This window comes from Martes martes, assembly GCF_963455335.1.
Source record: "Martes martes genome assembly, chromosome: 8".
Lineage (NCBI taxonomy): Eukaryota > Metazoa > Chordata > Mammalia > Carnivora > Mustelidae > Martes > Martes martes.
This window is the reverse complement of record NC_137895.1, coordinates 101,062,047-101,075,363: the sequence shown is the minus strand read 5'-3', so window position 1 is coordinate 101,075,363 and position 13,317 is coordinate 101,062,047. Positions and strand designations below refer to the sequence as shown.

At 49.0% G+C, this 13,317-nt stretch overlaps 1 protein-coding gene across 2 annotated transcripts; it reads right to left on the bottom strand.

The window, feature by feature from the left end:
• Nucleotides 1-262: 262 nt before the first annotated feature.
• Nucleotides 263-12,700, bottom strand: NOP2 (NOP2 nucleolar protein). 2 transcript variants are annotated; one of them, XM_080812398.1, is made up of 16 exons: nt 12,569-12,700; nt 12,179-12,288; nt 9,201-9,246; nt 8,946-9,034; nt 8,516-8,760; nt 6,205-6,260; nt 5,926-6,089; nt 5,629-5,828; nt 5,393-5,482; nt 4,228-4,315; nt 4,011-4,151; nt 3,392-3,531; nt 3,183-3,272; nt 2,881-3,003; nt 2,534-2,762; nt 263-1,042 (listed from the first exon to the last, which is right to left on the bottom strand). In XM_080812398.1, exons 2-16 carry the CDS (start codon nt 12,282-12,284, stop codon nt 387-389), a joined length of 2,463 nt encoding a protein of 820 aa, XP_080668524.1. In that variant the 5' UTR covers nt 12,285-12,288; nt 12,569-12,700; the 3' UTR covers nt 263-386. The 2 variants fall into 2 exon arrangements, with proteins under 2 accessions (XP_080668524.1, XP_080668525.1); XM_080812399.1 differs by having other exon boundaries at nt 8,516-8,691; nt 12,569-12,673.
• Nucleotides 12,701-13,317: the final 617 nt, after the last annotated feature.

Below are 13,317 nucleotides of genomic sequence, written 5' to 3'. Positions count from 1 at the left end.
GGTTCTAGTGGCAGGATGCCCATCCTCCCTACACCCCTACTGCCCTCCTGTGGCCCCCAGAGTCCAAACACCCTAAACTCCGACTCCAGGACTCTCCAGACTTGGGACCCTGAGGAGACCAAGGGAGCCCAGGAGCCTGAAACGGATTTCTCAGGATACCACACTGTTTCCTCTCGTCAAAGGGGGCCCTATCCCACCCTCCCACCACTACCTTTAAAGCAGCAAAGCGAGTATCCAGTCCCCTCAAAAAACACACAGTGACCAGAGATTATAAAACGTGTATTAGATTTCATATGCACAGTGGGGATGCCAACCTCACAGAGGTAAAAAGTTCCAACCCAGTGCCAACAGCAGTGAGCCATCCCAGTCTAGTTTCAACCATTCATCTAAGACAACACTGCACGACTGCTGCCTCTGGACTGAGATTTCCTCCTCTTTGCTGGTGGGGGCCGGCTGGAACCAAGGAGGGACATGGTGGAAGACTCAGGTCCCTCGGGGGTGCCATTCTGTTTCTGGAAGGCAGCTCTCTTGGAAGGCAACTGCTGCTTTACCTTCTCAGCCCCTTTGGTGTTTCGAAGGGGCGGATCACAGTCCTCAGGCTTGACAGTGGCCTGGGTCTTGGAAAGGGATAGTACAGGCACTTTGTTGTTGGTGCCCTTAAGAGGACCATTCTGTTTCTGGAAGGCAACTTTCTTGGAGGACAGCACGGTAGCTGACTTTTGCTTTAGTTTCTTAGTCACCTTTGGTCCCTTCATCACTTCAGCTTCTGGAGCTGGCTGGCTACTGTCTTGGGCCTTGGAAGGAGCTTGGAACTTTGTGTCACAAGATACAGTGGACAATCCTGAGTCTGTCCCTTTGGAGATGCCATTCTGCTTCTGGAAAGAGGCCTTCTTGGGATGTTTCCGTTTCTGCAACTGCTGCTTTGCGTTCACAGCCACTCTTGCCTTCTTGGCAGGCTGGCTGCTGCCCTCAGGCTTGGGGATCACCTGACCTTTCACCTCAGGCAAGTCTAGGTTTGCAGGGGTGGAAGCTCCAGAATTCCCTGGGTTAAAATTAAACATGTGGTTTAAGAAAATGGACGTCATCACTGGGATTTGATCATTAGTGGAGGAAGTAAGCTGTGGTCTAAGATAAGGAAACTGCCTGACTACTGTCAGCCAAAGGCGCCCATGTAGGCGGGATAGCACCTCAAAGCAGACCACCTAGATTTCAATTACTTGGTATCACCTGGCCTTTACTCAAGTCACATTTGAACCTCATAATAAAGAAAAAGGGATTAAAAAAAAGAGAAAGAAGAAATCATTATTCATCCTTGGGCAAGGTTCCAGAGGAAGCTGTGTCCCCTTAAGGAGAGCAGGTCACAGGAGACTCTGAGGAGGTAAATCCTGAATAAATGTGAAGTGCTGGGCTTTTGTCTTTTTTAATTAAAGAAAGGATTTTTGGGGCGCCTGGGTGGTTCAGTGGGTTAAAGCCTCTGCCTTCGGCTCAGGTCATGATCTCAGGGTCCTGGGATCGAGGCCCACATCGGGCTCTCTGCTCAGCAGGGAGCCTGCTTCCCCCTCTCTCTGCCTGCCTCTCTGCCTACTTGTGATCTCTCTGTCAAATAAATAAATAAAATCTTTAAAAAAATAGGATTTTTTTGTTTTTCATGTGGATTTTGATGAGATGCAGCGATTTTGATAAGTCACACAAAGCAACTAGAAACAGGCTAGGAAGGCACAAATGAGAAAGAACATTAAATACGTACTTTTAAAGTTATGGTGGAAAAAAGAAGTTATAGCAAATTTTGTCACTTCTTAAGGTTTCTCTTAACATTCAGATGTGACTCTAGTGAGGAACATTATTTATAAAGAAAAGAATATCAGGGTGTCAGACTGGCTCAGTTCAAAGAGCATGTGACTCTTGATCTCAAGGTCATGAATTCAAGCCCCACATTGGGAGATGACTTGAATAAACTTAAAAAAAAGAAATCACCTCAGTAAGTCACAGTCTGTATTCAGAGAAACTCGCCTCTCCTTCTTCCAACTAAACCTAGGGTTCTATCCCAGCATGCTGAACCACCAAGCCTGTTCCAGAAAACCCCACCATTCCTGAGATCTAGGCCAGACTCAAGATGGCTGAGAAAAAGATTTGCAATTAGTGTGATGGGCTGAGAACTGCTGATGGTTCCGAGGAGTCTTGGGCCAACCCTGACAATGCTGGACCAGCAGAGGTCTGTTACCAGGAAGGCAGCCCTCGGCCAAGCAGGAAAAACAAACCACAACTACACTGGGAATGCATTTAGTGCTGAAAGACTGCAGCCACTTGGCAGAATCAAGCAAAAGATCCCCATCTGCACAAGTACTTTCACATACACTCAAATGGGGTCCAGGCTCAGGAACGATTCTAATTGGGATGAAAGAAGCCTCTCATCCAAGCATGCAAAGGTGGGATAAGCGAGGTGCAAGTCCCTCCCTTCCCTGCAGTCATATGCCTCCTGAAAGGTAGAAAGGGCAAAGGTGGTGATGAAGGGCAGAAAGAGCAGATCGCTTACCTGTTTGGGATTGGGGGACAGAATTAGAGAATTTCTTGAACTTAGCAATGAAGAAACCATCCATGTTGTGGGTGTGAGGGTAGAAACGGCGGGTAGAACGCAGGGTGGGGTGGAAGCGCCTTTCTCGAAAGCGAGTAAAACCCTCCTGGCCAAAGTCTAGACCCGTGGGCACCAACCGCACGTTCCTCTTTTTCAGGGCATAGTCTACTACCCACTCGTTCTCTTCCACCTGAGTACGTGGGGGAGGCAGGAAGAGAAGGAAAAGCAGAGCTGGAGCTGAAGGGAGCTCTAAGGGGCAAACACCCTCTAGCCCCGTCCCCTCAGCTCCACCACAACAGAGGCCTCACCATGATGGAGCAGGTGCAGTAGACTAGGTAGCCTCCCGTCTTGGACATGGCATTGACAGAGTCAATGGCACTCAAGAGCAACTCCTTCTGAAGGTGAGCACAGCGCAAGATGTCCTTCTCATCCTGTCCCAAGGAGAGACCGATGCGAGGGTGTCAAGATTTCAAAAAGACAGCCTCAGGAGAAGATGTGAGCTATTAACTGCTCAGCGTGCTCCTCCAACTCTCCTTCCAGCTCCGGAAGGCCCAGCAGACCTCTCAGCTGTCCCCACCCCCACTCTGGGCCCCACCTCCCAACTCCTCACCTTGTTAGTCTTCACAGCTGGGTCTTTGGAGATGACCCCAGTGCCACTACAGGGAGCATCCAAAAGGACTCGGTCAAAGCCCCCCACCACCTGGGAGAAAAGGGTAGGTTAAGTGTTTTTGGCAATCTGCACCGCACCATTACTTCCTAGGGGGAAGTCTAAACACCGAGAGGTCAGGAAGCAGGAAGACGCACAGAGGGGGGCCACACCTTGGGGAACTGGCGCCCGTCGTAGTGGCTGATGATGGTGTTGGTGACTCCCAACCGGTGCAGATTACCCACGACACTCTTGAGCCGCTCGGCATTGGCATCATTGGCAAGAATCACACCTGTGTTCTTCATCAACTGGGCTGAAGGGAGCGAGGCACAGAGCTCACCAGCCAGCTCCTCTGCCTCATGCCTGCCAGCCACCTTCCAGCCCAAGAACCCACAGCTGAATTCTCACCTCTTCGAGGCCACTTTACTCCCAATAAACTGCCTCCCCACTGTCTACTGTACAGGTCTGTCGACCTGCACCCGCTGATGAGCAGGACTGCCGCTGGGGTTTTTCATTGTTACTGAGCATCTTTTTGGTCCCACAGACTAACTTACTTCTTTGAAGCACAGCTGCTACCCCATTTTACAGACAGTAAGATCAGGGGCTTGTCTGAGGCCATATGGACAGTTGGTGGCACATGGGGCTGAAACCCAGGCCGACTCCATAGCATGCATTCCTCACCACTCTGAGCTGCTCTGCATGGTTTTCCTGAGCACTAGAGAGTCAGCGACACCATTTACTTCCAGAAGCAGACAGCCAGATGGCTCCTACCCCTGCCTGCCCACCTCATACCTATGTAGCTGGTCTTTCCTCCAGGGGCACAACACATGTCCAGGATCCGCTCGTGCTCCTGGGGCGCTAAGGCCATGACTGGCAGCATACTGGAGGCTCCCTGAAGCATATAGTGCCCAGCCAGGTACTCGGGGGTAGCACCTGTGGAGGACGACCCATCTGTGACATGCTGGGACAAGGGCAGGGGCAGAAAGGCCACCGGGCAGAGAATACTTACCAATGGGCACAGAAGAATCATACACCACCAGTCCAGTCTTTGACCACTTGCCCAGGGGGTCCAGGTTAACTCCACGGTTAATCAGTGCCTGAACATAAGAAAGATTAAGATTTTAAAACCTTGCAGGCTCCTATACCCAGAAAACAGGTGGGAATATGAAAATGTGGTTCTACTGAGGCCCGTGGCATCAAACTCCCAGAGCTTACAGGTACAACACAATCATCACAGACTCTTGGACCACAGCCTCACCCATACCATCCTCTGATGTCCTCTCCCTTTGCCTCAGGCTCTAACCCAATGTCTGAACTCTATCCCAATGGAGCAGACTACCAGCTCCCATCCTTCTGTTTCTTGGAATTGAACTCTGATTTTCGAATAGGCTCAGCCCCCTTACCATCTTATAATGTAACATCGCTGGCTACAGCACATGAAAAATCAGAAGCACGTAGGTCAACTTCGCACCCAGAGAAAGACTACACACAGGCCACACCACTGAGCACAGAAGAGCAGGCAGAGGAGCCTGGGTGGCTCAGTGGGTTAAAGCCTCTGTCTTCTGCTCAGGTCGTGATCTCAGAGTCCTGGGATCAAGCCCTGCACTGGGCTCTCTGCTTGGCAGGGAGCCTGCTTCCCTTCCTCTCTCTCTGCCTGCCTCTCTGCCTACTTGTGATCTCTCTCTGTGTCAAATAAATAAAATCTTTAAAAAAAGAGAGAAAGAATAGTAGGCAGTCTTTAACATGGAGTCCCTGAACCCTTGGAAACGATGAGTTGAAAATACTGTTTGTGCCTATGTGTCATGTCTTTTTCTGGGGGCAGAAATCGTAGTTTTACCAGCTCCTCAGTGATTTAAAAGGCAGACAACTCCCATTTTGTTCTGAGGCAGCAGAAATTTTATCCTGAAACAGTGTCTCAACCCTGTCACAGAGAGCACAGGCTGAAGAGACAAGTTTCCCACTTCACAGTGGTCATCCTGGGCCCAAGCCAGATAAATCCAACATGACACTAGGCCTTCCTGGGTCTGCCTCTAAATCATCCCTGTACCAAGAACGCTTACTAAGACCCCACTCCACCCCTCATCCCCCTCGCCGTCAAAGTGAGATAGGGGTATCTCCAGGGTTAGAAGTCAACACCTCCCTGAGATAAACAAATCTCAAAATCTATCCCTCACCTGAGCAAGGTCTCGGCGCCGGGTTTTCAAGGTATTGGTCCTGAGGGTGATGGGCCGAGGTACCTCATTAGCTTCTAAGAACTCCACCAGCTGGGAAAGCAAAATGGCAGCGAGCAAGTCAGGCTGATCAAGGAGCTCAGCCGGATGACAAGAGTAAGGAGGCTGACTCAAACAGTGTCAAATAAAGAAGGTGAGAAAAGAAAAGCAGAAAGGGCATTAGATTAGCAATTCAGTACCTCAGACAGAGGGAAGAGGTCCATGAGCTTGCCAAGGAGGAAGTCTCCATAGGAGTAGTAAGTAGCTAGATCCTTCTGAAGCCGGTGCAGATACTCAGAACGAGACCGACCCTCCTCCCGCTGAGTCCCAAAATCACGCAGCACTCCTACTATATCCTGGATGCGCTTGTGAATTCGTTGCAAATCTGGAGCCTGGGCATGTGGATGTGTTAAGGAACTGTTTCAAGATGTCCCAGGGCCTGGAAATACGCTCTCCCAAGCACCTGCTCCCTACCCTTCACCCTGCTGGAAGGATATCCTGCTCCATCTCCCCAGCAGGGGGCAGCACAAAGGTCTCCTCCACATCCACATTGATCTGTAAGCCCCCATCTGTCTCGTCATCCTTCTGGGGGCCTGACTCAGGAGACCCTTTCTCCTCTTCCTCCTCCTCCTCCTCAGTCTCCTCCTCACTCCACTGGCCCCTAAAAACAGGTTCAGAAACAGTGATTCACAGATGAAAACAGACACTGGCTCCCCCCTCAATTTCTTCATCCCAGCTGCTGCCTGGTCTCCACCCTAAGAGTTTCCAAAACTTACCCAGCCACAGCTTCCTGGGCCTTTTGCTTCCGAGCAGCCCTCTCAATAGGCAGCAGCTGAAAAAAGAAGACAAGGGGCTAGTAATGCAAAACCTGCCCTTCCACCCTCCCAGGTAGAATTCTCTGTGTTTTATTGTTTCCTGAAGGCAAAAGTAACACCCTTAGAAGTATGGAACCTAAAGAAACAAATATAAGACTGGCAAAATATTGACCATTGTTGAAACTAAGTAACAGATTCAAGGCTTTCATAAAAACTCTTCTACTCTTGGGTGCCTGGGTGGCTCAGTGGGTTAAACCTCTGCTGTCAGCTCAGGTCACGATCTCAGGTTCCTGGGATCGAGCCTGGCATCGGGCTCTCTGCTTGGCGGGGCTCTCTCTCTCTGCCTGCCTCTCTGCCTACTTGTGATCTCTCGCTCTGTCAAATAAATAAAACCTTAAAAAAAAAAAAACTCTACTTTTTTTTTTTTAAGATTTTATTTATTTGACAAAGATCACAAGTAGGCAGAGAGGCAGGCAGAGAGAGGGAAGCAGGCTCCCTGCTGAGCAGAGAGCCCAGCCCGATGTGGGGCTCGATCCCAGCACCCTGGGATCACGGCCTGAGCCGAAGGCAGAGGCTTTAACCCACTGAGCCACCCAGGCGTCCCAACTCTTCTACTCTTTTATGTAGTTCGTTTCCCATTAAAAAGTTCAGAACGTGGGGCGCCTGGGTGGCTCGATCCGTTGAGCAGCTGACTCAATGTCAGCTCAGGTCACGATCTCAGGGTTGTGAGATGGAGCCCTGCAATGGGCTCCACACTCAGTGGGAAGTCTGCTTCTCTCCCTCTGCCCCTCCTCCTGCTTGCACACACGTGCACAGTCTCTATCTCAAATGACTATTTTATTTATTCGAGAGTAAGAGAGAGAGAGAGCGCGAAAGAGAGAGCACACATGCATGAGCAGGGGTGGAGGGAGAAGCAAACTCCCCCACTGAGCAGGAAGCCTGACACAGGACTCAATCCCAGATCTATGTCTGTCAAATAAATAAATAAATAATCTTTTAAAAAGCTTTAAAAAAAAATAAAATTGTGATGTGTTTTCAAGTTTGTTTCCTGCCTTTTCTCATTCACAGATTACCAGCATTTTCATAGACACGATGGCCAAATATTGACTTAGTGTGGAAAGGAATTATAATTTACTTGGGCGTATTTGTTACTTTGGCTGTTTCCAGAGTTTTGGGCATTACAGGGTGCCTGCAAATCTTATTAAGAGCAATTCTGTGGAGAAAAGGCAGACTGGGAGAAAGGGTGCAAATGGGAACTTCCCTTTCATCTGTTACAACCTTGTATCACCTGAGCTTTTCTTTCTTTTTTTTTTTTTTTAAGATCTTATTTACTGGTTTATCTGTCAGAGAAAGAGACTACGTGCAAGCATGCACAAGCCAGGGGAGGGGCAGGCAGAGGGAGAAGCACACTCCCCACTGATCAAGGACCCGGATGTGGGACAGGACCCTGGGATCATGACCCAAGCCAAAGGCAGATGCCTAACCAACTGAGCCACCCAGGTGCCCCTTGCCTAAGTTTTTCTAACATACTCATATGCTAATTGTATGTTAATACTTAAAATAGCTTTTTTTTTAAAAGGTTTTATTTATTTATTTGACAGACAGAGATCACAAGTAGGCAGAGAGGCAGGCAGAGAGAGAGGAGGAAGCAGGCTCCTCGCTGAGCAGAGAGCCGGATGCGGGGCTCGATCCCAGGACCCCAGGACAAGGACCTGAGCCGAAGGCAGAGGCTTTAACCCACTAAGCCACCCCAGCGCCCCTAAAATAACTTTTTTTTTTAAGTAATCTCTACATGCAACGTGGGGCTCAAACGTACAACCCCAAGATCAAGAGTTGCGTGCTCTATCGACTGAGCCAACCCGGTGCCCCTAACTTCTTATACCTCAGTAAATAAATCTCTGTCCACATTCTGGATTGTCTTCTGAAACAGAATTACTACGTCAAAAGGAAGAAACTCTCTAAGGTTCTGACAGCAGACGCTTCATTAAAAAACGTGTGCACATTTCTATTCCCCTCAGCAGGGCACTCAAGTATCCACCTGACTAGGTCCTCACCAACACTGAGCGTCCTGGATTTCAAAATGCTCTCGCCCACAGTTTTTCTACTCTTGTGTGTACACTGAGCCAACACAGGTGACAAGAAAACAGTGGCAGAAGACAAAAACCCCTTTTCTCTGCTCAGCTTATCCTTGTCACTGAGGGATAATCTCAAGGACCTGGAAACACTAAATGGCAAGGATCCCTTCCTGAATACCCTGAGAGCTAAACCTCACCTCTTCACCTTCATCCTCGTCCTCCGAGTTGGAACCAGTGCCGTAGTCATCTATCATATCGGCATCACTGTCCTCGGAGCCCCAGAGGTCCCCTTGGTTCAGCACACCATCCTCTTCAGGTTCTTCCTCCTCCTCTTCCTCCTCACTGCTGAGGGTTGGTGCTGGACGCTTCCTGCCTTGAGTAGCATGAAGAAAGAACTGGGCTCCCTTCTTACCAGGTGTCTGGACAGCTCCTCCAGAGATTCCTAAGGGTTTAAAGAATTCTGGACTGATGGCAGCCACACACACACATTGATGGAGCCTATACTGTATTCTACCCTTAAAAATGTCCTCTGGCTGCTTCTTTCACTCCAGAAATGCTCAGCAAGCCCTTCCCTACCCAGGACCCAGAAGATTCCTCATGGAGCACACATCTCCTATATTCACTGACCTTTGGGTAGTTTTCCAGGCAATGGTTTGGCCTCAGGGAATTTATGTGTCTCAAGGGCTTCAGCAGAGCCCAACCTCCTCTTGGCTGCCCTAAAAAAATATAAGGAGTTAGAAAATGGAACATACCTCTAGGCTCTGCCACAGAAATGAGAGAGTCCCCAAAAAGCCCCTCCCATCAGTATGAACACATGTGACTACGTGACTAAAGATGAGCAATACCAATTTAATCTACGGAAGTCTGGACATCAACACTCACCTTTTTCGAGCACGACTAGACAGCCTCTTGGAATTATCATCCCCAGCTGTGTTAAAAAAAAAAAAAAAAGAGCAAACAGTACATCACAAGGAAAATGAAAAAGAACATTAGAAAAGAAAAGTGGAGAAAGAATTAATATACTAATTAAAAGAAGTAGATTATAACTTGCTCCACAGAGCTTTACAAGGAGCTGAATAAGAAGTGTACAGGAGATGCTCACTATGTGGTTGTTCATCAACCAAATCCGAACTGGGCCTCCCTCCAGACTTCTGATTTCAATAAACAGCAATACTATAATCCTGGTAACAACAGAGACTCAGGGGCACCTGGGTGGCTCAGTGGGTTAAAGCCTCTGCCTTCGGCTCAGGTCATGATCCCAGGGTCCTGGGATCGAGCCCCGCATCGGGCTCTCTGCTCAGCAGGGAATCTGCTTCCTCCTCTCTCTCTCTCTCTCTCTCTCTCTGCCTGTCTCTCTGCCTACTTGTGATCTCTGTCAAGTAAATAAATAAAATCTTAAAAACAAAAATGACAGAGACTCAAAATTCATCTTTTCTCTCTGGCCTTGGACCTGGCTGGCAGCAACATGGCTAAACCCACCAAGAAGGTCTGAATCGGTGATGGGTTGGTAAATATGGGATCCGTTAGGATTCCTCCCTCAGGAAAATGGTGAAGACAAACTGAAATAACCCAGCATGCCAGATACACTTGCTCCTTCTGTAGCAAAACCAAAATGCAACGACTGAGCTATGGTGGGCACCTGGGTGACTCAGTCGGTTGGGCATCCGACTCTTGATTTTGGATCGGGTAGTGATCTCAGGGTCATGGGACTGAGCCCTGCACTGGGTTCCACGCACTTGGTAGGGAGTCTGCTTGAGGATTCTCTCTGTCCCTTTCTTTCTGTGCTCCCCTCTTGCATTCTAAAATAAGTAAATAAAATCTTTAAAAAAAAAAAAAAAAAAGAAAGAAAAAGAAAAAAAGACGCCATTGCCTACTGAGCTATGGGTATCTCGCACTGTGGATCCTGCAAAAAGACAGGAGCCAGCGGTGCCTGGACCTACCCCACCACTTTTGCTGCAGCAGTCAACTCTGCCATCAGAAGACTGAAGGAATTCAAAGACCAGCAGAACTTCCACCATTTCAAACACTGCTAAGTCTATAATAAATGGATTTCCATAACAAACAAAATTGTTTTTTCTTCTGCTTTCCTTTGCTCTCAACTTAATCAGTAACCAACTACAGATTTTTACCTTTGTAACTGCTGTTTTCCATACATTCTCCAAGAAATAAAAAGCTTATCAAATCTCAGCCCTGTCACTTACATGGCCAAGTTTTAACCTCTGAGCATTTATTTCCTTAACAATGTCTCTCTCACAGAGCACCAAGAGAATGAGGTGACATAATGAGTCCAAAGGGTTCAGTATAATGCCTAACACTTTTTTTAAAAGATTTATATTTTAGGGGCGCCTGGGTGGCTCAGTGGGTTAAAGCCTCTGCTTTCGGCTCAGGTCATGATCTCAGGTTCCTGGGATCGAGCCCCGCGTCGGGCTCTCTGCTCAGCAGGGAGCCTGCTTCTTCCTCTCTCTGCCTGCCTCGCTGCCTACTTGTGATCTCTGTCTGTCAAATAAATAAATAAAATCTTTAAAAAAAAAAAAAAAAGATTTATATTTTAGAGTAAGAGTGTGCACAAGCAGGGGGAGGGGCAGAGGGAGAGAATCCTCAAGCAGACTTCCCACAGAGTGCAGAGCCCAATACAGAGCTTGATCCCACAACCCTGAGATCATGACCCGAGCCCATATAAAGAGTCCAATGCTTAACCCATGAGCCACCCAGGTGCCCAGTGCCTAACACTTTCTAGTATCTCAAAAACCTGCATCTTCTATCTAATGCCCAAGACAAACTACCTGTCCACTCTTCTCTCCCACCCAGCCTTCCATGCAGTAGACTATTCAGCATATGGGAACCACATCTGTGTCTTCCCCTGCCCTCCTCCTCCACAATGCTGGTGATGGTGACTGGTCTGTTCCCTTCCCAAATTCCACTTACTAAAATGTCAGCCATCTTCCAAAACCCAGATTAAAATATTTTTAAACTCCAGCACCTGGGTGACTCGGGTCATGATCCTGGGGTCCTGGGATGGAGCCCCACATCCGGCTCCCTGATCAGCAAGAAGCCTGCTTCTCCCTCTCCCTCTGCCCCTCCCCCTGGCTTGTGCTCTCTCAAATAAAAAAACTTTTCAAACTCTGTGTAGATCCTCCACTAACCTCCTTCAGTGTTAAACTGCACCTCTCCTTGCATGGGTATTTGGGTCTCTGCTACATTGTCCCTAATTTCTAAGTGCTGATGACAGTGAATGTTTCATTCATACTTAAGGTTTTTTTTTAAGATTTTTATTTATTTATTTGAGACATAGATCACAAATAGGCAGAGAGGCAGGCAGGGGGGGGGAAGCAGGCTCCCCACTGAGCAGAGAGCCTGATGTGGGGCTCGATCCCAGGACCCTGGGATCATGACCTGAGCCAAAGGCAGAAGCTTTAACCCACTGAGCCACTCAGGCACCCCAATACTTAAGTATCTCTTTAATTAAAAATTCTTTATTTTTTTGAGACAGAGTGAGCAGGTGTTGGGTGAGTAGAGGGAGAATCTTAAGCCGACTCCCCATGGAGTGGGAGTGAGAGAGGGACTCAATCTCAGGACCCTGAGGTCATGACCTGAGGTGAAATCAAAAGTGAGATGCTTAACCCACGGAACCATCCCGGCGCCTCCATTCATACTTACTTTCTAGTAACTCATACAATATACTCTGGTTTCTCTTCAAATGTATAATCTTATACCTCATTCAAAGAAAATTCCACTCGAACATAATAAAGTGTACACAGAAACTAAAAACGGAGGGGCATGTGATACAGATGAAACAATGGTGCAAAACCTGGAGAACGTCGGGGTGGGGGAGCGGCTGGGAGGGCACGCCTAACCCTTACCTGCAGGTAAGAACCTTGCCAGTTCGGTCTCAGCACCCTTCTGTTTCCGGGCCTTACGGCCCGGCCCGCGCTTCTCCTTCTTCGTAGGGTCCAACTTGCGCCCCATAGTACTGGACAAGAGAAAAATGGAAGAGGATAGAGTCGCGCGTGTGGGAAAGGAGAACGGACACCGCAGACTCAGCGTATTAGAATGGGAAAGAGAAGCGCTTCGAACCTCGACTCAGCACCCCCCGATGCCCCTCATGGTATGACCAAAGCTCCACTCCACGCTCCAGCCGGCCCTTGGGTCCCACGCCATTTGCACTGCGTCGGCCTTCCAACGCCCCGGCCTGGATCGGTGCAGACACCCGTCCCCGACTTCTTCCACGCCCACCCAAAGCCTCGGCTCACCTGAAATAGGGTCCAGACACGAGACACCCACTCAGTAAGCGGCGCAACACTCCACGTGCACGCCGAGGTTAGGGTTCGGACACCACCGCCGAGGAAACGTTTCACGCAGGCGCACAGACGCGCGCTCACCTCGCGCCCCGCCTCTTCCGGTCGCTTTTAAGCGGCCGCAAACCCGGAACGAACGCTCATTGGTGACGGGCGCTTGGCTGGCCGGTGGGACGCTGGGGATTGGGGGACGGACCGCTTCACTCACTCCCCGAGGGCGGAGAAAGCAACCACGACGCAACCGTTTTCAGCTTCCCCGCCCGTCCCGGAAAGCGTTTGGCTTCTTGCCTCACTGCAGACTTCAGCGGGATAAACTGGTACCTAAGATCGCGGCCTTCCTCCTGACATGCTCCACCCTACATCTAGTCTCAGGATCATGGAATCCCAGGCCATTCTCCTCCTCCTAACCCTTTCATTAGGGAACCCGCTTCTTCGACCCTACAGACCCCTGCTCAGCCCATCAAGTAAGGTCTCTGCCTGGTTTCCCATCCCTAGAGGCTGGAGGAAGACCTCCTGTGTCCTAATTTCACACAAGCTAACGAACAACTCCAGCCTTCCTTCAAATCAGCACTAAGGCAGTGCTCAGTAGCTTTTAAAAACTTTTCCAAGCACATTACTAGTTCTATCTTCACAACTCTATAAGGAAGGGCTATTTTATGAGAAATCTACAGCCCAGATAAGCTAACTTCCTCAGGTCACAAAGC